The 24,475-nt window shown below is 40.2% G+C and overlaps 2 protein-coding genes across 3 annotated transcripts in view; both read left to right on the top strand.

The window, feature by feature from the left end:
• Positions 1-12: 12 nt before the first annotated feature.
• On the top strand, positions 13-18,589 carry uhrf1 (ubiquitin-like with PHD and ring finger domains 1). 2 transcript variants are annotated; one of them, XM_015970787.3, is made up of 17 exons: positions 13-146; positions 1,252-1,414; positions 1,541-1,807; positions 3,749-3,897; positions 5,132-5,347; positions 5,587-5,702; positions 5,817-6,003; positions 6,151-6,274; positions 6,369-6,476; positions 9,076-9,180; positions 9,280-9,386; positions 9,500-9,662; positions 9,776-9,913; positions 10,950-11,052; positions 12,689-12,837; positions 13,047-13,145; positions 17,096-18,589. In XM_015970787.3, exons 2-17 carry the CDS (start codon positions 1,262-1,264, stop codon positions 17,240-17,242), a joined length of 2,331 nt encoding a protein of 776 aa, XP_015826273.1. In that variant the 5' UTR covers positions 13-146; positions 1,252-1,261; the 3' UTR covers positions 17,243-18,589. The 2 variants fall into 2 exon arrangements, with proteins under 2 accessions (XP_015826273.1, XP_015826274.1); XM_015970788.3 differs by having other exon boundaries at positions 25-146; positions 1,257-1,414.
• A 429-nt stretch (positions 18,590-19,018) lies between these two features.
• kdm4b (lysine (K)-specific demethylase 4B) overlaps positions 19,019-24,475 on the top strand; it is a 66,348-nt gene continuing 60,891 nt past the window's right edge. Inside the window, exon 1 of the mRNA XM_015970785.3 lies at positions 19,019-19,153. The gene's annotated coding sequence lies outside the window, so the exon portion shown is untranslated. The remainder of the gene's footprint in view (positions 19,154-24,475) is intronic.

Below are 24,475 nucleotides of genomic sequence, written 5' to 3'. Positions count from 1 at the left end.
CGAAGTCTTGAAGAATAACTCATTGATCAATCTTCAACAACGGAAAGAGTTGGTTGTGCAGACCCTCTGTAGAACTTAATCGGGGAAAACGTTCACGTTTTTACCTTAAACGACAATTTATTGCTTCTATTTGGACGAACAAACAGGTAAACGACTTTCCGGCACGTTGTAATAACTTCAGAAAGTGTATTTTTGGTGAGTTCGTGGTTTACTGTACGCATTCATGGTGGGCGATGAACTTGACTGCTGTATATTATCTGGTTTTATATCTAGCACGGCTACATAATGTGAAAAACGTGTTTTAAGTTTGCTAGCTTTACGGTTTCGTTTCTTTCAGAGGATCAAGCAAAACGAAAATGCCATCTCTGACTTATTTACTTGTTTTTCCTGTTTTGTTAAGCCAATAAAAAAAGCTTACATTTTGTTTGCACATTTAAAAAAGCGTAAAGCAGATGAGCTAGCTGAAGTAGTGAATCACACGTTGGATGTAGTAGTAAATTTTTTTTAGATGTTTTTGTTCACTGCCGTGGATTATTTCGACCTCAGCTGAGAGCGTCAAAGTAAAGCCAAGCAGCCGCCGGGCTTTTTATATCTGACTTAAGGGGACTTCTAAGCGGTACGTTGGTGTTTTGTATCTCAGCGGTAAAATAACCTTTTTTTCAGACCGACCCATAAGATGATATTTCACCGTGTTTTATTGTCAAGAAAGCGAAGGGAAGGCACATTGTTTGCTAGCGCTCCCTCGCGTCCGGATGTGCTTTTAAAAGTGCTGGGCGTGGCTTGGAGCTCAGTTTCCCGCACTGTATTTAAATCGGCCTCTTCCCTCCCTTTATGATAACGCTGATAGAGTGACAGCCCGCTGCATACAGTGCAAACAGAGAAGAGCGTGCTATTTCTGCTTCTGTGCAGCTGTTGGCTTTTCCTTTGGCTCAGATTGTGACTTTCACTCAATCAAACCTCTGACATGATTCAAAGTAAGATCTGAAAACATAAATCTGAACCTCAGGGCGGACAAAAGGTTGGTTTCAGATCAGCCTAGTTTTTGTTTTGACACTTAGATAGTTCACCTTAAAGTTTGGGGTGAATTTCCAATTTCTCAATATTTTTCTTTGCAGAGATCATGCTGTTTTGTCTTTAGTTTATTTATGTCAACAATGATGCAAGAATAAAACAGAGCCCTGTTTGTCAGTTAGGATTAATTAGGCTCTGAATAAAAAGTTGCCCAGTGCTGCAGTTTGTTTGTTTACACAGGGCAGCTGCAATGTGGATCCAAGTGCGCACAATGGACGGGAAGGAAACCCATCGGGTGGATTCCCTGTCCAAGCTCACTAAGGTAGATGAGCTACGGCTCAAAATCATGGAGCTGTTCAAGGTGGAACCAGAGAGGCAGAGACTTTTCTATCGTGGCAAACAGGTGAGGTGCTCCAGAGGCACCGGTTGCTTTTGAGCACAAAACTCTTGGTATTTTACGAGTTTATTTTGTTTTGGGCAATTACATTAAGACATTATGGTATTTTTGTGTATCTGTGGTTACTTTCAGATGGAAGATGGCCATACCATATTTGACTACAGCGTGGGCCTCAACGACATTGTGCAGCTGCTTGTTAGGCAGGGGATGCCCCCTGCCGACGCTGTCAAGAGCAAGGACAAAGAAGCAGAGCTGTCTGACTCAGATTCTGGGTGCGGTTCAACACAGAGTGAGTCTGACAAGAACTCCACTCACGGAGAGGTCGAAGGTCAGACTGCTGGAACGTCCACTCAGACAAACACCTCCGAACTTGTCTATCCTGGATTTGGGTTTTTCAAGGTACTCCCCAAAGATTATAGTCCGGTCATGTTGAAATCTAGATTTTTAATTTTCTCTAATTGTTTATGGTTTGTCCATATTTTTCACTGATCCAGGACAAGTTATAATTGGGACTAAAGCTTGTGTCTTAGGATCAGCTTGATCAATCTTTTATATCTCTGAACTCTGATGTTTTTAACTTTGTTTTCATCAGAGTGTAGTTCACATTTCAAAGACTGCACATTTCAAAAATAAAAAACCTGCCATCAGAGCTGTTTTGATGACACTGAACACATTAAAACATAACTTTCTTGTCTTGGTTAGTTACATAACTATATTTAAAGAGCAACTTGCCCCCTACCAGAGTCTTACTCCACTCCTACTTCCTGTTAGAAAAATGCAACAAATGCTGTTGCCTGTCAGACCGAGAGAGCTGAGCCGCTAACAAATACACAAACACAGGCTCACGACATTGTGACATCATAATGTACCAGCCGATGTCCTACCTCTTAGCTAACAGCGGTGGCGGATTTAAATTCAAATGTAGTGCAGACTTTTTACCTGAGGATCGCACAACACTGACTGTTTGGTTTTAGGCAGAATAATAACATTTTAACTAAGATGCACTTAAAGTGCCAAATTATTGACTACATGTGTCTCCAGCACGACACTTATTTATATTGTACTTACTTACATTTGAGTACTGATACGAATACTAATAAATATCATTACACTCCTGAAAATGAAGTTTTTAGGGATTCACGTTCTTTGGTCACATTAAACATAAATATGTTTACATAATATATAACTACTGTACATATTATAATTTACTGGCATAGAACCACACTCACCCCAGACCTGGATTTGTTACATTACCCGCCTCTTATGAAACCGATTAAAAGCTGAGGGGTTAGTTTGGAGTAAACATCGCCAGTATTTAACCCCGTTAAAACCTAATATTAGTAGCAAATACTTTTTTCTGGTAAGAAATGGCCACCAGTATGCTACAGCCTTACCCATTAAAAAAATCCCAGTATATAGATCTGGGTACCGGAAGAATTACGGACGCTGGAGGAGAAACACGTGATGAGATAATTTTGTAATATTGTAACATTGCTGCTGCATTGAAGAGTCAGAACAGGATTTTGCCCCTAGTGGTGGTTTGTTAAAGTATTCAATCCTATCGATCTCGCGCTCCATCTTTCTCTTACTTATAAACAAGGCCCTGAGACAAATAAACTCTTCCGTTTATTTTTTTTCATTTTTTTTCAGCCTATTTAAGATGCATCATCGTTGCTGAGGGCTGTGCGATAAATTAAAATGTAGCTTATCAATGTTTCTGATGACAAAAGTTTTCCCATGTCAATAAGTTCAATAATAAAAAAAACAAAAAGATGTGTGTAGCTTGGCAATGTTCATGTCCCTTTAAGAAGTTTCACCACCAATGTAATACACATGACAGCCCCCTCTAGTGGACAATTTTTGTTTTTGTGCATACACGTAGTTATTGTCTATTGTTCTCAAGGGGAACTCCTCAGTATGTCGTGATGTTCATTTTTGGCCATATCGCCCAGCCTGAGCGTCTGTGCACAAATTAATACTGTCAGAGGGAATCGAAGCTCTTGTCAGGCTGAAATCTGGTCCTGTAGCCATGGAGCGCTCTGATGGGTACTTGTACATCACGTGGAATTGGACACACACACACACACACAGTGCCGGTATCTGCTCGGGTCCATCCCTATTTAATGCCATGTTTGCTTTTGGATGACCAACGTTTCAGTGTTTTTAATAGTATTAAAGGTTTTGAATGAAAATTTTCTCTAACTTTATGTTGTGATCAGTTAATTTTTCAAGTCAAATATTCTTAGAAAGTTAGGAAAGTTGTTAGTTGCTTATTTTTCTGGGAAAATGTTCACACTAAAATGTCTCTGAGCAGTTGGACAACTTTATGTTCGTTTTCAGATAAATGAGCTGGTGGACGCCAGAGATTTAAACATGGGGGCGTGGTTTGAGGCCCAGATCGTAGAAGTTACAAAGACGCCTAAAGAAGAGGGGGCTGATAATAAACCAGATGATGAAGAGGAGATCTTGTATCATGTTAAATACGAAGAGTAAGAATCACTTTTCTGTTTCCTGTGACCTTTTATTATTGACCTGTTTTCAAATGGAAGTCATCTTGCAGAGATGTCCGATTTGATCATTTTCTCTATTTTTATTTGTAGCTTTTATCTTAAATTTAATTTTCTCTTTTAATTTTAAAATTTTCTTGTGTTTTTTTTTTAAATTTATTTAACTTTTTATCGTGCTTGTGAAGCCTCTTGTGATTTCTATCTTGAAAGGTGCTATGCAAAGAAAACTTTCTTCTTTCTATGTTGTGTTCAGCACTTCGGGCTACCTTGTTAATGGAAAACGCTTTATTAAAAAAGTTGGTGATGTTAATTATAGGGATGTCCCACTGCGATATCGATTTAGAAAGTAATCCAATATCACCCCCAAAACACCGTATCGGATTATATCGGACTGCATCAAAAATCTCCAATGTAAGCAGTCCGTTAAGCTTCGCATTTTTGCAACCAATGGTTAAAATATTGTCATTTTTTTCATACTTGAATGTTATTGGCTCTTCAAACCTTTCATACATTCCACACTGAAAAAGGTGAAAGTAAGAATGATTTGTGCTGATATTGTTTCCGATTGATATCTATCGGTCAATACTGAAGGCTGCAATGTCTGTATGGTATCAGAAGTGAAAAAGTGGTATTGGGACATCCCTAGTTTATCACGTTTGTTAGGTGTTGCAATTTTGAAAGAAGAAAATTCATAATAAACATATTTTTTAACTAAGCTAAAACTCCAGAAGTAAACAAATAGATTAAAAGATACAACTTGACCAACAAGAGATGGAAGCACACCCTTATAAATACCTACAGTCAAACCTAAAAGAATATTATTATTATTATAGTACAATCCCAAACAAGAGGACACATACTTGCAGTTAAACCTGGTAGACACATGAGGACATTGGAATAAATAAGTTGCTGTGCATGCGTCAGCTTTGGTTAAAAAAAATCAAAATGAACGTCGTTATCGGTCCAACACTGAAAGAGAAGCATTTATTATTTCATAGTAACTATAGTGATCTTTCTTTTTTCCACTTCTTCCGTTTACTCCCTCTTGCATTTTGAATTCGTACTTGCTTTATTTTTGGAAGTAACATTTATGTGATATAGCTGCTGAAAACCCACTCGGCCTCACAATCACTCAGACATTTTTGTGTGAAACGCCTGTGAGAACACGTGGCTTCTTCTCCTCTTCCTGATTATGTTCTCGCATCAACTGTCACAGCTACCCGGAGAATGGAGTGATCCAGCTGCTGGCCAAGGATGTTCGCCCTCGTGCCCGTACGGTGTTCGAGTGGGATCAGCTGGAGCCTGGCATGACCGTGATGGTCAACTATAATCCAGATGACCCCAAGGAACGAGGGTTTTGGTACGACGCCAAGATCCAGAGGAAACGAGAAACCCGTACGATACGGGAGGTTTACGCCCAGATCCTCCTTGGGTGAGGACACTTTTTAGCATTACACTGTCCAGAATCTGTTACGATGAGGTTTGTCCGGGAGTCTCCTCCCACTGTGACACCGACAGCATCTCAGTTTGTGTGGTTTGTAGTGCCACAACAGTTGGTTTAGTAGAAGCAGATTTCCTGCTGTGGTATCAGTGGGTTGCGCCGTTGGAAGCAGAATGTGTCCCCGTGTCATAGTTGTGCTGAAGAGCCCTGACGTTTTTTTTAACTGGCAGTGATGCTGGCGACTCTCTCAACGACTGCCGGATCATGTTCGTGACAGAAATCTACAAAATCGAGGAGCCCGGTTCTTCTAGCGACGCTCCAGCTGGAAGCGAGAGCCCGTTAAAGAGTAGGTCAAAGATTCTGGTTTGTTTGTTCTCATTGGTGTCGCTGGCTACTGTAAAGGCAGCTTCATCCAGTGCTGTTGTGTTAAAGCTTTTTGTATGTGATCTGCATCCCTTAGGATCAAGTGGACCTGAATGCAAGCACTGTAAGGACGATCTCAAGAAAAACTGCCGCTGGTGCAACTGCCACATCTGCGGCATCAAACAGGACCCCGACAAACAGCTGCTGTGTGACGAGTGTGACATGGCCTATCACACCTACTGTCTGAATCCTCCACTTACCTCTATCCCCGAAGACGAGGATTGGTGAGTCGTTTACTCGTGTGCTTCACATCAGCCGTCACATGGTTAAAGGCAGCATTTTGATTCTGATGGAGGCTATTATTACTATTGTGTTGCTGTCTGTGCGATGTTCGTGAGACTGACTTGCATTCACGCGTCTTGCTGCCTCAGGTATTGCCCAGGTTGTCGTAATGACTCCAGTGAAGTTGTCCTGGCTGGAGAGAAGCTGAAGGAAAGCAAGAAGAAAGCAAAGATGGCGTCTGCCAGTTCCTCTAGCCAGAGAGACTGGGGCAAGGTGGCGAAGCAGATTAAACCAGCGTGTCACATGTTGGGGTTTCTTGTGCACTACTTTGTCACTAAGGTCTAACAAAGGAAACTTTATTTTCCAGGGAATGGCGTGTGTGGGTCGAACCAAGCAGTGCACCATAGTCCCGTCCAATCACTATGGTCCGATCCCTGGCGTCCCCGTTGGCTCCCTGTGGAAGTTCAGAGTGCAGGTTTGTTTAATTCTGATGCGGATAAAAGGCATAAATGTATAAAATTATGTGTTTAAAATCTTTTTTTTCACTACAAATTTTTCATTCAACAAAAAAAAAAAATTTTTTTTAAACAAACCACAAAGTACACATACACAACATTTCTGTACGATTTGGATGAAAAGGGCAGAAGAATAATCTTATATTTTCTGTCCCATTTATGAACCATAATTGCTCATCATAACGCGCCCATAGTCTCCTTGCAGACGACACATTTTCAAAGAGGAAATGGTAACAAAAATAAAGAAATAAGACTACCAAAAAAAATTTAAAAAGGAAAACGAGAATAAAGTCAAACCACAAAACATTCATAAATACCAACATTCTTTAATGAGATAAACGAGCCGTATAACAATTTACAAACCCTACTCTAGTTTTCATTTCCATAATACTTTGTTACCCTTGTTTTTGTACATTTTTGAATACATTCAGGAACTTTGATTCTTTTATGTCGGTGCTGAGGCTTTTCCAGAGTCGAACCCCATTTGCAGAAGTACTGACTTCCCTTATCCTAGTTCTGAGTCTTGGTTGGTTAAATATTTCAGATCCTTTCATCATATATCAACTAGTCCTCTTTTCAAACATTACCTGAATACTAATTGGTGTTTGCCTTAACTTTATACATTAATTGTAAAATTTTCCAATTAACCAAATCATGAACCTTCAGTCATTTATACCTGACAGATGATGGATTGGAGTGATCTCTGTAGCAATTGTTAACAATTCTCAATGCTCTTGTGGCCGAGTATGTTTTATATGTAGATCCCCAGATTTCAGCAGACATTAAATATGGTACAATCAACGAGTTATACAATGTCAGCAGCCCTGAACTATTCAGTAAAATCTTAACCCTAATCATATTTACTTTTGACGTAACCTATGTGTGACCTCCATGTGAGTGCTTCATTAAACATTACTCCTAGGAATTTGGTGTCTTTTACTCTTTGAATTTCCATCCAATCTATTTTTTTATTTTACATTTTTTGTCATTAAACAAGATGAAATAGTCTTTTCCAGATTCAATGACTGTTTATTTCAAACTGTTCTTTAACTTTTATAACTAAATTGCTTCCTTAATATCAGATCCAGAAAAGATAAATATATCAGCGAATAATCCAAGTAGCTTTGATACGTTCACAAGGTCATTAATAGGGAGTTCCCGATCAGGTTTTTTTGCCCTCGAGTCCGAGTCATTTGATTTTGAGAATCTGCCGATACAGAGTCCCGATTCGATACTTTCGATACATTAAAAAAAAGAAAGAAAAGGAAGAAACGGTTCCAGAATGTTCCTTATTTTTTATTTAATTACCGTTTTATTTTAATTTTTAACCACAGATCACTTCTGTGAGATAGCTTGAACAATCAAGTAATAAATAACATAAATTCTTCACTTTTGGACGTTATTGCAAATATAAAAAAGTCTAATATAAAAACAGATAGCACTTCTACTTAAAATACCTGGCAGGGGTCTATTTTGCCTCGGCCCCCAAAATGCTTCGCTACGTCCCTGGGCATGGGACGGAGTTTTGAAGATGATCTGAATTGTATCAGCTATATAAATACTACATGCTGATAAATTATTACTTTATACAGGTAAAAACGTGTAGTGGGATAAATCTACTTACATTTTATTTTTTAAGAACTTTGTTTTCTTTTCTTGGTTTTTAGTTTCCTATCTTCCTGTCCCGTCTGTCTCTGGTCTTCCTGCATCTCCCAGTCCTCCAGAAAAACTCCTGCCTGCTTCCTTCTTTTTCACCTCTCAACTAACTTTTTAACTAGCAGATCAAATTGATCTATTGACCGCAAAAAAAGCGGAGTGTGCGCTGTGCTGCCCGGCTGCGCCAGTGACGAGCGCTGCAGCGGGGGCAGCGTCCACACGTCCTGCTCAAATGCAGACAGAACTTACCAGAGAGAAAATGAACGGACACGAATGACTTTGTGTTAATTATATATTTTTTGGTGACACCACTTAGAAACTTGGAAAATGTTACTGTGGCCGTGTGCAGAACGCAGCTGGAGTTCATGAATGATCAGCGGTCTGCCTGCCGCTCTGCATCTCTGCTCAAAAGAATCTCCGCTACTCTGAGTCCATATAAATAATATAATATAGGTAGAAACTGGATCTTTTTTGTGCTCCTTCTGGGTGTGTAAGGTGAGGGCATCAGTGGAGCCTGACGACCTTTAAGGAGAACCAAGTTGCTCTCCTGTAATTTGAACCCAGTATCCAAGTCCGGGTCGGGGCTTGGATCGGGAAGTAAAGCCCGAGTGCCGATCAGTCAGAAACCACGTGACCGGGGCCGATTTCCGATCATGTGATCGGATTGGGACATCCCTAGTCATTAATAAATAACATGAACTGTTTTGGTCCCCAAACCGACCCCTGTGGAACTCCATAATTAATATTACACAAGTTTGATTTAATATCCTTTATCTGAAATGGTAAAATATAGGAAAGAAATTTCAAAGTTGAGACATTTGACACTGAATTTGATGCAGTCTGTATTAAATGAGTGAATTAAGTAAACACTATATTTGGTGTCTTACTAAAATATTATTTTAGGTCAGCGAATCTGGAGTTCACAGGCCTCATGTCGCTGGAATTCATGGCAGGAGCAACGATGGCGCCTACTCTTTAGTCCTGGCTGGGGGCTACGAAGATGATGTGGTGAGCTTTGTTCTCTAGTTTAAGACTTCTGGATGCTGCAGACAATCCAAGTAGTTCTGATGTTTACTTTATCTAACTTTTGTTTTCGTTCATCTGTAGGATGATGGCAACGAGTTCACCTACACTGGCTCAGGAGGCAGAGATCTGTCTGGAAACAAGAGGACAGCTGAGCAGTCATGTGATCAGACTCTCACTCACATGAACCGGTAAGATATTAGATGACTTAACATTAATGTCATCTATTTTATTTTTTTTTTATTTTATTTTTTTTTTAACTTTTCAAAGATGATATAAATGTTTTATTTTTTTGCCTTGTCAGAGCGCTGGCTCTCAACTGCAATGTTTCTGTCAATGACAAACATGGAGCTGAAGCCAAAAACTGGAAGGAAGGCAAACCGGTCAGAGTCGTGCGCAACTGCAAGGGACGCAAACACAGTAAATACTGCCCCGAAGAAGGAAACCGATATGATGGCATATACAAGGTATAGTACAACATGGGTAGCTTCCTTTATGCATCATAGAAAGGATATAGCCAGTCAGTAAACGGTTATTATTTTGAGTATTATTATTTAGTTTCACTTGAACTCTTTGACAGGTGGTAAAGTACTGGCCAGACAAAGGCAAGTCTGGATTCCTGGTCTGGCGGTATCTGCTGAAGCGTGACGATGACGAGCCGGCGCCGTGGACCAGAGATGGCAAAGAAAAGATTAAAAAACTTGGGCTCACCATGCAGGTAGGGCACTTTAACTGTGTGTGTGTGTGTGTGTGTGTGTGTGTGTGTGTGTGTGTGTGTGTGTGTGTGTGTCTCAGAAGGCTGAACAATAACCTGTAGAATAATTAAAGTCATCATGCTAGAGCAGCTTTCTCTGTGGTGGACCACACCAACTTCTGCCACAATAAATCACACAACGTTGTAAACATTTTAATTTCCTTTCTGAACTATTTCTGTTGAGAGTTTTAATGTTTAAAATCTGTTAGATTGTTACTGACAGCAGCTACATTTAAGTTTCACCTTCTGTTCTGACTGAATGCTGCTGCAGCATGGAGGTGATCATCCTGAGAGTTTCAGCTGAAAACAGCTGGACGTTTCTGGATATGTTGGAGACATTTAGTCTCTCATCCCAGAGGCTGCTTCCAGACTTTGGTTGTGGTCAGAAACAAACACACTGGTTGTGCTGCAAGTCTTTTTCTGTTTTTCTCCAAAACATGTTTTTGTCTGACTGAAGGTGATGTTATTGTTCATAGAATTAAAATTCATGTTGAAGTTGAGATTATTTCATCAAGCAGGACCTGTGGTTAGCTGGCTCATGTAAAGCATGTCATGTCTTCAAAGAATTGAAATCGGTAATCGATAGGAACTGGAGGCAAAACAAGGAATTGGAATCGGAATAGTTCAAAATCAAACGATGCCCAACCCGACTCACCTGTTGGTTGAGGCAGTTGCGGCTCAGTACCTTGTTAATTGACGCACCAAATAGCCAGTGAAACTCGGGGAAAACAATCTTTCACTTGCAGATCACAAGGGGTCTGCTTTTGCAAAACTCTGTAAGAACGATTGTGAGTGGTGAATCGCTGCATGCAGAGCATGTCAGATCCACAAATGTCTAATAATCACCTGCACAAATGCCCATCGTCGTTTGCTGGACTGATGAATTTCCATTGGAAAAATTTTAATTGTTGCTCAATCTTACTTGAAAACCTGCTTGCTTTTAACATTCATTTGCATAATAGTTTGGTTGTAAACGGGTCATGTTGCCTTGTCTTCGTAGTATCCTGCTGGCTATCAGAAAGAGAAGGAAAACAAAAATGAAGTGGAAGAGGAAGCAGCAACACCCAGCAAGGCAAAGAGGAAGAGAAAATCTCAGGGCAGTGGTATGTTCTTTGGCTTATTAGCATGGTTTATTATTATTATTTTATTTTTATTCTTGAGTGGTTATTTTGCTTGTTTCATTTTTGCAAACACCATGTATCGTAGTGAGCCAATGTTAATTTTGACAAGAAACTTTAATTTACTTTTAGTCTTAATTGTTTGACTACAATTCTTTTTGTTTTAGTCAGAATTGAGTTGTCCCAATTAGTTTTAATTGAATAAATTGTATTTTTTCGGATGCAATAATTTTCTACTTCTGTAAAGGGAAATGTTAACTACACTTACTTGAAACTGTAAAGAATTATGAAAAGTTCACATTTCACTCTATAAAATCGATAAAACTTGATATTTTTAATAAATATTTATAATTCTTTTAAAGGTGCATTATGTAGAAATAAAGTAAAAATGACATCCTGTGGTAAAATTTGGTTACTGCAACCACTTTAAACAACTGGAGCTTTTTGCCTGCAGCTGTCAAATTACAATTGTCTGTGCTGCAGTATTAGCTCACAGGAGACACGTCACCCACACACTAGTGTTGTCAAAAAAATCGATACCTAGATATAAATCGATACTAAAAGTGGTATCTAAATGAGATATTCCATCCCTGTGGTATCGATATTATGGACTATTATACACAGCCTTCTTCAAGTACACCGACACGCACGACAGCCAGATGCCGTAAAGCAGACTCCGCCTCCCAGACAAACAGAAGAAGACGCCGCCGCATGGCTACATTGCAATTTCCCACGCGAGTTGTCTCCGATCCAAGCTTTGTCTGCCAAATAAATAAATAAACAAAAACATAAACGACGAATTTGGGAGGCGCTTCACAGCCCAACTTAATTAGCATACCAAGTCCGACACGTAGTTGTATATTCACGCTTATATGCTTAAAGGAAACTCCCGTTTATTGCAACCCAGACTTAATTTCTAGCATGCAGTACGTTCGTTTACTCACGCTGACAACTTTGGTGCTACTTGGATCCCCCGGGGTATTTAGATCCATCGGTGACGCAATTTGCTGGGTTCCTTATATAGGAAACTTTTTTCTGATTGGCTTAATGACCTGACCTGTACTGGAATTTTTACTATGTGAAGTGCCTTGAGACGACTCTTGTCGTGATTTGGCGCTTTATAAATAAACTTTAATAATAGATTTGAATCTAAACTCACTCTGGTTTTAGATTTTTTATGTTTGCTCCTCTTTCCTTGTTCTCTATTCTGAGAATAGTAATGACATCTTCCGCCATTTTCTACTGTGCCATCCCCTCTGTGCCAGCAGACTGTTTGGCAACCGGCAATGGTGCCTTCTATTGGCTGGTAGATGTAAACATAAACCCAGTGCCAGTCAAAATAAATATTTCATTAGTTTTTTTGTTAAAATTTCACTTAAAAAAATTCTGTACCTTCATTCTGCACACCTCCAAATGCCCCGTGGAGGTATAATTTTTTTTTAAAATAGCTTTTCATTAAATTGTTCCATATTCAACCTTTAACAATGTGGTGAGACTGTTTTTGTTTGAATTCGAAAGTGTTTACTTATGTGAAAGTAGTCATAAACTCTGGGTCCAGGTGGGTTAAAATAAAAACATGTGGTTTAGGATTATATTACAATGTTTTCTTGGGTTCTTTCAGAATCTCCCAAGACCTCACCTGCCAAGTCTCTAAAGAAGATCAAAGTGGAGGTTTACAAGCTTTCACACGAGCAGAAAACCCTCATAAAGAACGATGAGCAGAACAAGAAGCTTTGGGACGAAGCCATGGGGTCGCTGTCACTTGGGCCGGTGCGATTTGGTTTTCTCTTCATTCTCTCAGCTTGATGTTGATGCATCAAACCACCATGAAATTATCCTGATTGTAAAATCTTTGTTAGTGGAAGTTTCTGATTTTAAAAACTACTCTATACTGAGACTTGTTTTAAAATAAACCAATTCATTAGATTTAACTATTAAAGCAAGATCACATGTTTATAATTTTTGTCTTATTTCTACAGAAATTCTTGAACAAAGTAGAAGAGGTGTTTCTCTGCATTTGCTGCCAAGAAGTGGTCTTCCAGCCCATCACCACAGAATGCCAACACAATGTCTGCAGGGTAAGAAATATACGCAAAAACTTTTATTTTATGACATAGGAGGTTGTTGTAAAGGGTGGTGGGACATACTTTTGGAACTCGGTAATCTTTACAATTCTCCTCCTTAGTTAATTTATCTTTGTTTGCACTTTGCGGAAATTTGTGGCTGTTGAAAGTTCTCGTAACTAGTGTTCTAAGGTTTTTTAAGTTCATACTTCGTAGTAAGAACTTCCTTAGATACTCAATAGGAAGTTTGATCATTGATTAGTCCAATTATAAGTACAGGTCGATTGCTCGGACAAGTTAAGCTTCCCCAGCACCTGCCCTTGTTCAATTCAGTTCAGTTTTTTTAATGAAGCACCAATTCACAACAAGTCATCTCAAGGCAATTTATAAACAATCAAATCAAACTCATTTATCGGTGCCTTGGGTTCAGTTTATTATTTCAAAAAAAATTATTTTTATGTAAGAAAACCCGGCAGATTGCAATTTCCACTTGTATATCGCCTTTCAGAGTTGGAGGACTCCAAAGTGCTTTACACTACAGTGCATCATTCATCCATTCACGCACACATTCACACCCTGATGCTAATGAGCTACAGTGTAGCCACAGCTGCCCTGGTGTGCACTGACAGAGGCAAGGCTGCCAAGCGCAGGTGCCATCAGACCCTCTGACCACCACCAGCAAGTGGGTTAAGTGTCTTGCCCAAGGACACTGCAGCAGAATTCTCTGTCCAGAGCCAGGATCAAACCTGCAACCTTTGGATTACTGGACAACCCGCTCTACTTCCTGAGCTACTGCTGCCTTATTTCACTAAAATCTTTTTATGGAAGAAAACCTGGCAGATAGCAATACCCATACTAAGCAAGCAGTGAAGAGGGAAGAAACCTCCAACTAAACCTGGCTGATGAACTAGTAGAAGCACTTTATATGTTAAAGAAAGCAAATATCAGGAGAGGGAGAATGTTCAGTGGTTGGCGGTAGTGTGCCAGCCAGCTGCTTCCTCTTGGAGGTATCAAAGTTCAGCAGAATACCAGACTAGACGCCAGATGTCAAAGTAAAGCAACAAGGCTGTCCAAATTAGAAAGCTACTCAAATGCATCCTTGCAGGACTTGCCTGGTGCATCTCAATCCAGTTGAGGTGGCTTGGGGCATCTGATTAGGATGCCTCCTGGACCACTCCATGGTGAGGTTTTCTGGGTACGTACAACTGGAAGGAGGCCTAAAGGAAGACCCAGGACACGTCGGAGGCACAGTTGAGGCTGATTCATGCTTCTCCATCAGCTCTGCAAGGGACAGACACGCACGGATTGACGGAAGCGTTTTGCTCTCATACTTCTCCGTCTTCTGGAGAGTGTTGCAAAGCAGTTCTCCGGCAGGACAACAGAGGGCGTAGCGCTGTTCTGTGGTATCCTGTCATGTATCGGTCCAAGATAGTGTGTTTATATTGTTTTTTGTATATAAGAGACTTTTTAACACGGACAAATTTGTCTCTCATTCTCCTCCACCTCTTCATGCTCGCCACCTCTAAACCCACGTTTCCTGTCATTTCCATCCACAAATAAAACGCTTGCTGCGTATCTTTTCACTCATCCAGTCACGGGGGACTTAAATGCTCATATTTTAGAGTTTTTTCGCGAGGTGTTCTTCAAGCTGCTCCTTGTCTGCCGCTAGTTATCCTCGGCTCTGTTTTTGTTTTTGAAGGCGCAATAGCGGCGGTGTAGACGACAGCGGTGCCCTGACCAATCACAAGCTTGCGTTCTCCGTCTCGTTCGACGGATGTTTAAAAAAAGTGGGCTCGACTTCGTCCGTACTTGCGTGCCTGCCGGGGCCCTACGTCAGGACAGACAATGGCGTTGAGTGTCTCCGCACTGGCGCAGACGGAGAGGCATGAATCAGCCTTTACTCGGCTAAACTTCAAACGCTAAAGAATTCCCCCTGGAGAACTGGCCCAAGTGGCTGGGGAGGGGGAAGTTTGGGTCCTTGCTCAAGCCGGGTGTACACTGTGTGATTTTTGGAGCGTTTTTAGCCGATTTTGCTCACATTTAAGAATCTTTGAGGTTCAAGCAAGTTTTGCATTGTGTAGTATACAGGGGGGTTACGAGAGGCGGTTAACACCTCATGACCAGCTCCTGATTAGCAATCATACGGTCGCAGGAAGATAAAACATGTTTGACATTTTGCTCGTTCCTCGTGAGGGTATTGCACTGTTGAAGCAGCGCTGCAACCCGGAAGAATCGCCCTCACTGCACACCGGAAGCATCAGCGGCTTAAACGTCATTACAAACCAGCTGCGACGTGGAAATTTCCAACACATCCCAGAAGCAGCGCACTGCGCCGCTAAAGATGGGATTGAGTTTTATTTTTCCTCTGAGCCGCTTCTGGAATGACAGGAAATCACATGGTTTTAGTGCAACATCACCGATGATCTTCAAAATAAAAGTTGCAGCAATGCAATTTGATATACATGAAGCTTAAGTGTGACCCAACGACCTATTTACTCACAGCGTCCTTCCAGAAGTTCAGCTGTTTTCATGGCTTTAAACCTGGCAGTGGAGAGGAACAACATCCTATATGACAGGAAACAACGACGTGATTTCCTTCTTTTTGGTTTAATGGCAGATTATATAAACAAACCGTAACCTTTGAAGTCTTGAGGGATTATTTGATGGCAGCATGGCAGAGAAGCCGCTTTGCTGCTGAGACTCGGTGTGAAATCGAGTGCAGTGATTGTCGCAAGTAAATTGTCCGCTGCCGTTTCACGCCGCCGATGCTTTCAGTGTGCAGCTAAGGTCAGAAACACTCACAGCTCATGCGCCAACCCGGCTCTGCTGTTTTGTTTTTTGTTTCCACACACATTGTTTCTTTTAATTTATACACTTTGCTCCACACACAATGACAAGGATTATCGAGAAAGAGTGTTTTCCATGTTTACTTAAAGTAAAACGAATCTCAGAACATTGTTTACGTCCTTTCTTTTGTCTTCCTTCTCCAACCCACATAAAGCCCTGCGTGTCCTCTTATGGCAAGCTTAAAGGATAAATGACATGTCGATAACCACAGAAAGTCTCCAGGTGTTCGTGGGATTTCAGACTCAAAGGTCTGACGTGTTGCTACCAGACGTACAATGTGAGCAGTCCGGTCGCACATGACTTGTGAGCATTGCTCCGTGAGGAAGTCTTACATTTTAGATGGAGCCGAATGCTACGAGTAAAAGCATCACACAGTGTACACTCGACTTTAGGCTGCTTTCCCGGTGACCCAACCCCGAATAAGTGGAAATGGATGTATGGGGTGTATTCTCAGGGGCAAAGGCTATCCCAAGATTCATTGCAAGCCCAACTGGAGATTTTTTTTGATTGTAATAATGGTGGACGAAACAAGAGAGGATTACAGTTTTAAAGTTTACATGTTAATGTCTGGTAATAAAACAACAGACTTGGAGGTTGTGTTGTTGAAAACTGTTTTCGGCTGTGTTGATTTAGGTGTTTTGGCCGAAAATGCACTTTTGGGCCAAAAATTCCTCAGTGCATCCCAAATTTGTTGTATAAACCTGAGAGGTTCCCCGAAGAAGCTCATATGGCAGGTCCAGTTTTTCTTCATGTGTTGCTGTTTAAGTTTAGTTTTAATTTATGTTTAACGCTGTCACTGTTGCTAGGCAACAAGATATACACTGAAAGTTGGGCGAGAAAAAATATGAAGCATGGCCGTCTAAATTTGGTCTTACTTCTGGGTCAAGCTGCTGAGGATGGACCTGACCTACGTGGCCTGGGCAGGACGCATCCCTACAAGGGATGCTACTCTTGAATTTGGACACGATCGTAGTCACATCAACACAAGCTGATGCCTAATGAAAATACAAATGTAAAACACAAATAGACAGAACAACGTCTTCTCCCTTGGTTGTCTTTTCCAATTCCTTCAAAGATTTCTTTTGCCATCTAAAGTAATTATGTTCTTTTCTCTTTAGGAATGCCTCCAGCGGTCTTTCAGGGCAGAAGTGTATACCTGCCCAGCCTGCAGACACGATCTGGGCAAGAATTACCCCATGTCTGTGAACAAACCACTGCAGGACATCCTAACCCAGCTTTTCCCCGGGTACAGCAACGGGCGATGATCGCCACTCCTGCCTACTCTGCTCTCAAGGAAGAGTGAGGAAAACTGTAAGGGGCATTTTCACCAAGGGGCAATAAAGAGTCCGTTCCTCCTAATATATTTTTGTTGATTATAAAGCTACAATATTTGTGAGCTACAAAGCAACAGTTTTTACTGTTAATCAGCCATTTTGTACCCATTAGTGACAAATTGAGAATTCTGAACTAAATTTACAATTACTCAGTTAATGGCTATTTTGGTTCTTGCTCAGTGTTTTGTCCTGGAATTAATGTCTGTATTTTAAACAGTGTTTTCCCATTGTTTTAGACCTTGGGTGGATATTTTTTAAAGTCTAAAGCAATTTGGTGGTTTCTCAGACTTTTTTTTAAGCTTTTATATAAGAATAGAATCTCCTTTTTCTTTTTCCACTATTGTGGTTTTAATTCATTATCATTTGGTGGCTGCTGTCCAGGAAGAATAAAGCTAATGAATGGCTGAGAGTTGTATTGGGTTTTTAGATTGAAGTTGTATCAATGTGGTAAGAAAACAAAGGGTACCGCCTCCATAAAACATAAGCCAAATGTACAAACGCGAACCGTTAGTTTGGCCATCTTAGAAGTGTCTTATCTGAAACGGTGTCATCAAACGTTGCTTTTAAAAATATATTTCTTTTACACATATACTGGTTTCCCAAAGGTTGCTGGTGTTCTATTTTTTTTTCTCTTGTGATTTGTATATGGAGTTTCTGAAAGTTGATAATTGTTTTATGAATTTTATAACATGTTGATAACCCTTTGAAAGGCAGTAGATTGAAAAGTAAATTTTTAGATTTCCCCTTTTTTCTGAGCAGTTCACATTTAAATAGTCCAAAGATACTGGCGCTTAACCAAGACTGTAAATTAGAAGTCCCTTTTATCTAGTCCTCTATATGTTGTCCCTAACACTTGAACTTAATTAAGCTTAGAAACTTAATTTGTATGTTAAAAGATGAAAAATTTACTTTTTCAACTTTTATCAGTTGTTTTCTTCTCAGTCGAGAGTCCGGTCTTTGGTTAATATTTGCATTTCAAGGTAATTAAATACACATGCTGTCTAAAATTTAACATTCATCAAAACTGAGCTCCACGTCTACCCTTTTCCATTACTGTTTATTCAATATTTTTTGTTTTGAATTTCATAAACCAGTTGAACCTGTTCATGTGTTACAGGACAAATAATTGCATATACAGGGAAATGTATATTTTCCGAAATTGTATAATTTTTGTAGACCGTTTTAGATTCCATGTGTAGTTTTAGGATTTCTTGCACATATTTGCAAAGATTTGTCAACGCGTTTTCAGTGTTCAATAAAAAAGTTGGCAAAAAGAAATTGAGTGGTGTCGTTTGGAATGAGAAAATGTGACAAAACGAATAACTGGCTTTATTTCTCAGGATACAAATATTGATCGATCTTGAACTGAAATATCTTCATTGATGTGTAATTTGAAGGTAGAAACCCACCTTCACTTCGAGATCGTATGAGGCTCGTAAAGGAAAAGAACACGTACAATTACTGACGTGTGTGTGTGAAGTGTAACTGGAAAAGCCCCACTTTGCAGAGGATTTTGTCTGCAGATCATTACAAACCTTGGCAAGCGGCATTGAGGACGTGCATATAGTGTACAAGAACCTAATATGGATTTTAGGATTGTGATTGGTTAGCTTATGTGTCCGTCACTGAATAGCCCAATCACGTGAGAGAAATCTTTTCCGACTGCAGCCATCAGCCACACTAAGAAGCCAATCACAAAGCTGATGAAGAAGGTGGGCGTCACCTACAAAACACCCTCATCTAGCAGCTAGCTCATGCTAGAAGAAAAATCGATAGGGGGTATTTAATAACGAAACCAAATCGTTTGAGCAAAATTGAGAGAACAATATTCTCCTGCAGGAGGTAAGATTATCGAAAAGGTTTGATATTTGTTTGCAATTTCAGAGTCAATTTCGTCGTTTGATGGTGATCTGTGTTCTTTCGTCGCGGTGTTGTTTTTTTTTCTTTAAATGGAAGACGTGAAGCACTTAGCTCGAGGCTAGCTGGTGTTAAAACACGGTTAATTGTACTTTTAAATATCAGAGCTGTTTTGCACGTTTTCGGTATTTAAGAAATGAATCGTTTGAACTGGTCGTCAAAAAGATTTTACAGTTGAGGTCTGTTTGTTTCTGCCGCTTTCAGTTCCTTGTCATTTGGAATGCTAGCACAAATAATGTCAGCTGTGCAAGGCTTAGGCTAGCATCGCCGATAGCGAGTAACATCCCCCCACTACTGCTGCTACATTCAACTGAGAACCTTTATTTGCACCATCACAGGATTCTAAAACATGTAATAGTGTAATAAACACACGTCACCAGTAAGTTAGGGACAGTAACGTAGCACAGAAGAATTGCCGTCAGGCCTAGATCCGTTAAAGAGTCAATTTAGGCCCTTTTTGTTGTGGTTTAGATAGCTGGGGTTTATGTGTCCTTCCTCCTTCCACGCTATTAGTATGCCAGCCTGTTTTGTGAACATGGATTTTTTAAGAGAGTGTCTGTCAATCGTGTCATTTTTATTTGCATTACTTTAAAACGTTTTACAGATCTTCATCTTCGTCTGTATACTTAAAACCAGACTTATTTTTTTCTCTAGCTTGTGGCATGGATATTTATTTCTTTTAGATTTTTTTTTTCAACTCTATTCAAATGGATTTAAAACTGTAGTCCAAATTTGCCTGGCCTTGCCCTGCACCAAAGTAGGAAGTCATCCCACAACCAGAGCTGTTTTGTTTGAAAGACTGCAGGCAGTGCCGTTTCTTTTTAGATTTTGGAAGTTTGTTCAACTTAATAATACATTCCACAGTATTTGTGACTTTTCTTAAACGAATAATTAAAATGTGTTTTCTATCTGAAGTTATAAATGATAAGTGCAAAATTTAGGACCTTTGTCTCACTCTGTGAGGCCATTTTGACCAAGCTTCACTTGTTGACTGGTTTTTCATTTATCTGTACAGCAATGGGGTAATACAGCAAATTAACACACACAAACACACACTGCCTAAATGAGCCACATAAAATGGCAAAAACCTGCAAACAAGAGTTTTCAGTTTGTAGAAACTTAAATCAAGGACACCACATTTTATGCACAAGTTCAGAACCACAGGACTACAGCTTAGGACTGGATGATATAGAAACAAGGAAATTTGATTTTAAAAAGTTCATACATGAATAATTATTGAAACTATCAAAAAAATTAGAAGATGCACTTTTAAGCGCACCCCTGGCCTTTTTATGCTATCCCTTAATTAGCTGCGTTCAACAAAGAACACCAAAACACTGAATTCAATTTAATATGTCAGGTAAACATAAATTTAAGGAAAAGATAGAATAGCGATTGTTTTTATGTTTATGTTTATTTATTTGGCAGACGCTTTTATCCAAAGCGACTTACAATTTATAACCTATAGGGCATGTTGTGATCTGTGGCGGAAACCGGAGTACCCGGAGGAAACCCACGCATGCATGGGGAGAACACGCAACTCCACGCAGAAAGGCTGCAGCCGAGTTTCGAACCTGCAGCCTTCGTGCTGCGAGGCAACAGTGCTAACCACTGCGCCACTATGCAGTTTTTCTATCAGAAATGGTAATTTCAGTTTGATTCCCGGTTTTCTTCAAATCAAGGTTCAGCACAATATTCGCTATTGTGATATTCTTCTAGCCTAGCAAGCCATCCTATATATGTGAATATATAGTCTGGCCATGACCTACAAGCCTCTTTTAGAAAACAGTGTTGCAAATTTACTGCAACGTCGAGACGGAATCAGGGATCCTTAGGTCGTTTAAGTGGTCGGAGCATGGCGGTCAAGAATAATTACACAATGGTGGTATAAAGGGGTTATAGGGGCAGTCTCTGCGCTGCCGTGGACTTCTGTTTATCCTGGATATAACTTGCTTTTTATTGTTATCATTAAGTTTTTGGGATGAGCCACTCCTAAATGTGTCTGTGCTCCACAGTTCCAGTTTAATGTGATCTCCAGCTATTAACAAAGAGAAGCTCTTGGAGCTCTGCATCGCTCCAGCTGATTCTGTTAACAAAAGCCAAATTTATTGCCCATGTTTACTTTCATTTTCAATATAGTTGCTGGCTGGAGCTCTGCAGTAACATGTGATTATGACACCATCCTCTGTTGCGCCAAGGTGTAATATGTAGGGCTGAAACAATTCCTAGAGTACCTCGAATAATACCAGTACAAAAAAATCCTCGAGTCAAATTCTCTGCCTCGAGGCTTTGTTTAATTCATGTTTAATTGTTTTGCAATCGCCTGGGGTCATGTTTCATTTCTGCAAGCAGACTCTGAGCCTCTACAAGATAATGCATTTTAGCCTGTATTTCTATATATTCTGCAGACACTGTGCGACTTTTTCATTTGTAGCACTCAGTTTCAGTTCACAATGTGCGTCTGCTAGCAACACGTCGGACCTAAAAATGTGCTAAAAATAACAGTTTTTACACAATGCTTCGGACTTTTTATTGTGTTGTTATTGATGACTGTTGTCCCTCGGGATTGCTGCAGGAGGACAGAGGTATTTATGAGAGTGGCGGAGGAAAACGAAAGAAAGTAAATAAATGTTGTGTGATCAGTATAATTTGACATGACCACGGCAAACATGCTTTCTCGACAATCCTTGTTATTGTGTGAGAAAAAAAGTGTAGAAATTAAAACGGACGTGTGTTAATAGGGAAATAGCTGGCGAGCCATGTTTGCGCATGCGCCGTGAGCAGTTCTGGTGCTGTTTGGGCCGCAGCCGCTTGCAGCCCTACTTCAACAGTTATCCTCCTTGTTTTTGTCTGGCATGCCAGGCTAGTAGATTCTCGTACGAGTGGAACATCGGCTCAGGTTGTATACTTATTTTTTGCACAGGCATTTGTTTACTGTGAAGTAAAGTTGAAGTGCTGAAACTAATTTTGAATAAAACTTGAAGAATAACTGGCAATTGCTTGCTCATTTTAAGAGGTCTTTCATATTTTATAACATGCTATTTGATATAATGGTTCACAAACACAAAAGGGTAATTTATTAGAGTACTGGATTAGTAGATAAAAGATTCGATAGAGTACTCGATTACAAAAAATATTCGATAGCTGCAGCCCTAATAATATGCATTCACAAGTCTGGTGTTGCGGCAATATCACCGCCAAGCAAGGCAACACGAATGCCGGAAAATTCCCACAAGGCTGTGCCACCATGGCATATTCATCAGCCACACTTTTGTTCAGCAGTATTACATAGGGTTGTCACGGTGTGAACATTTAATCTCACAGTTATTGTGACCAAAATTATCACGGTTTTCGGTATTATCGTGGTATTTTTTTAAACGCGTTACATTTTCAGACAGCTAAATAAACCCTGTATATCAGGAAAATATTGTCCTCAGTTTGTGTCTAAATTTGGCCTAAAATGTGTTGTTATTATGTTGTTTATTTGTTTACATTTTTCCCCTTTAGTCTTTAAAATACCAATATTTGCCCATAACTTATTTTTTTTCTGTTTGATGTCTTCATTTTAAAAATATTAGACCAGATGATACTCAGTACTCAAGTAGCCTTCTAATCAGATACATTTTTTACCCTTACTTGAGTAATAAACCCTATATCAGGAATAATATTGTCTTCGGTTTGTGTCCATCCAGTGCGCTTTGCAGATTTGGGAAAATGTAACCAGTGAGTGCATTTACATGTAGCCAGTAACCCTTTTAAAACCCGAATATTCACAATAACCCGGTTCCGCAGGTCCATGTAAACACCGCCAAAAACCCGGATATGCTCATAACCTGGGGTAACCCTTTTCTAACCCGGATGTTTGGTCGTGTAAACGCATATCGGGGTATCCCCATCAAAGCGTGTGTTCTGTGCATGCTCTGTTCGCAAGGAATCTTGGTCTTTTGAGTAGCGAGACGTCTTGTATGCGCCAGAACACCGGAAGTAAACAACAAGTTGGGAGCAACATGGCGAGTCGCGGCGCAGTACCACACTTTTGGAGTGACGAGGAAACTAAAGCGCAAACAAACGCGGTCGCTATCTCTTCCAAACTGGGAAACATGTTGTTGTTTTCACGGATACCGGAACAAGAAGAACCAGAAATGACGAATATTGCGTCTGGACGTAGTCCATACGTCCTGATGCTACCCCAACGTCCGCATTTACATCGGGTCATGCAAGTTAGTGGTAACTCTTTCTATTTATGCTTGTAAACGGGTTATTCTGATCAACTCAGAAACCCGAATACCGACCTTAACCCGATCATAACCCGGATATTGGCTGCATGTAAACGTAGTCACTGTTAAATTCATAATTATTCTCGGAGAGAGACCAACTCTTATCTGCCCCTGGGAGCCCTGTAATGCATAGATAGCGTCATTTCAATATGGGGGTGTCCGCAACACGGTTTATATGCAGGTAGCGGGCGTTGCGGCTGCTTTATGTAGCGACTCGTTGCATTCTCCCTCAACCCAAATCCTCGGATCACGCATTTTAGCTGAAACGCTAATGTTAACTTGCCTTACGTTGACTGCAGAGTTGTGGGTGATGGTCACACAGATGTGTCATGAGATTTGAAGCATTGCTGCCTTTCACACTTTTCCTGCATGTGCTGCAAACAGGATAGCTGTCTTCTATCAACTGTCCCTCGGCATTCTTCAAATATTCAAAAAATGCCCATACTTCCGACTTTGTCTTTTTTGGGGGATAATAAATGTCCTGAGCGCTGCCGTCTCCTTCTTCGGCCATTATTTCAGCTTTAGCTTCAAGAAAGTTTAGGTTGTAAACAACAAAGCGCGCATATGCCACCGGCAACTTCAGCAGATGATACAGTGACTGGTAAGGGTCACCGCGCCTACACCACAGCCACGGTAATCCACTGAGATAATATATTAAAAACAAGTTGGTTATTATTATTGTCAACTTTTTTACCGGGGTTTACCACTACACCGGTTACTGTGACAACCCTAGGTTTACACTGATTTGCTGGAATGGTGTGTCTTGTGAAAAGGGCTGTAGTCAGTCGTAGGACGGTATCTATGGTTGTCTTTCAAACTTTCTCCATAGGCTGTTGGACAATAAACAATGTGACGTACTCACCGCTACGAACGTCAGACAACAGGGATGTCCACCATTCACTGTTGAAAAAGATGCAAATATAACATTTTTCTAAATAAAGAACTTAAGTTCAGTTCAATTCAGTTTATA

This window comes from Nothobranchius furzeri, chromosome 8 (assembly GCF_043380555.1).
Source record: "Nothobranchius furzeri strain GRZ-AD chromosome 8, NfurGRZ-RIMD1, whole genome shotgun sequence".
In the NCBI taxonomy this organism is placed as follows: domain Eukaryota; kingdom Metazoa; phylum Chordata; class Actinopteri; order Cyprinodontiformes; family Nothobranchiidae; genus Nothobranchius; species Nothobranchius furzeri.
Note: the sequence above shows the minus strand (reverse complement) of the source record. Positions and strands in the feature narration are given on the sequence as shown.

Excerpts from the sequence above, each read along its gene's own strand:
- uhrf1 (XM_015970787.3), top strand. The coding sequence starts at position 1,262 with ATGTGGATCCAAGTGCGCACAATGGACGGGAAGGAAACCCATCGGGTG. Across the intron at positions 9,181-9,279 it reads GGGGCTACGAAGATGATGTG|GATGATGGCAACGAGTTCAC; the intron begins GTGAGCTTTGTT and ends GTTCATCTGTAG. Across the intron at positions 9,914-10,949 it reads AACTTGGGCTCACCATGCAG|TATCCTGCTGGCTATCAGAA; the intron begins GTAGGGCACTTT and ends TTGTCTTCGTAG.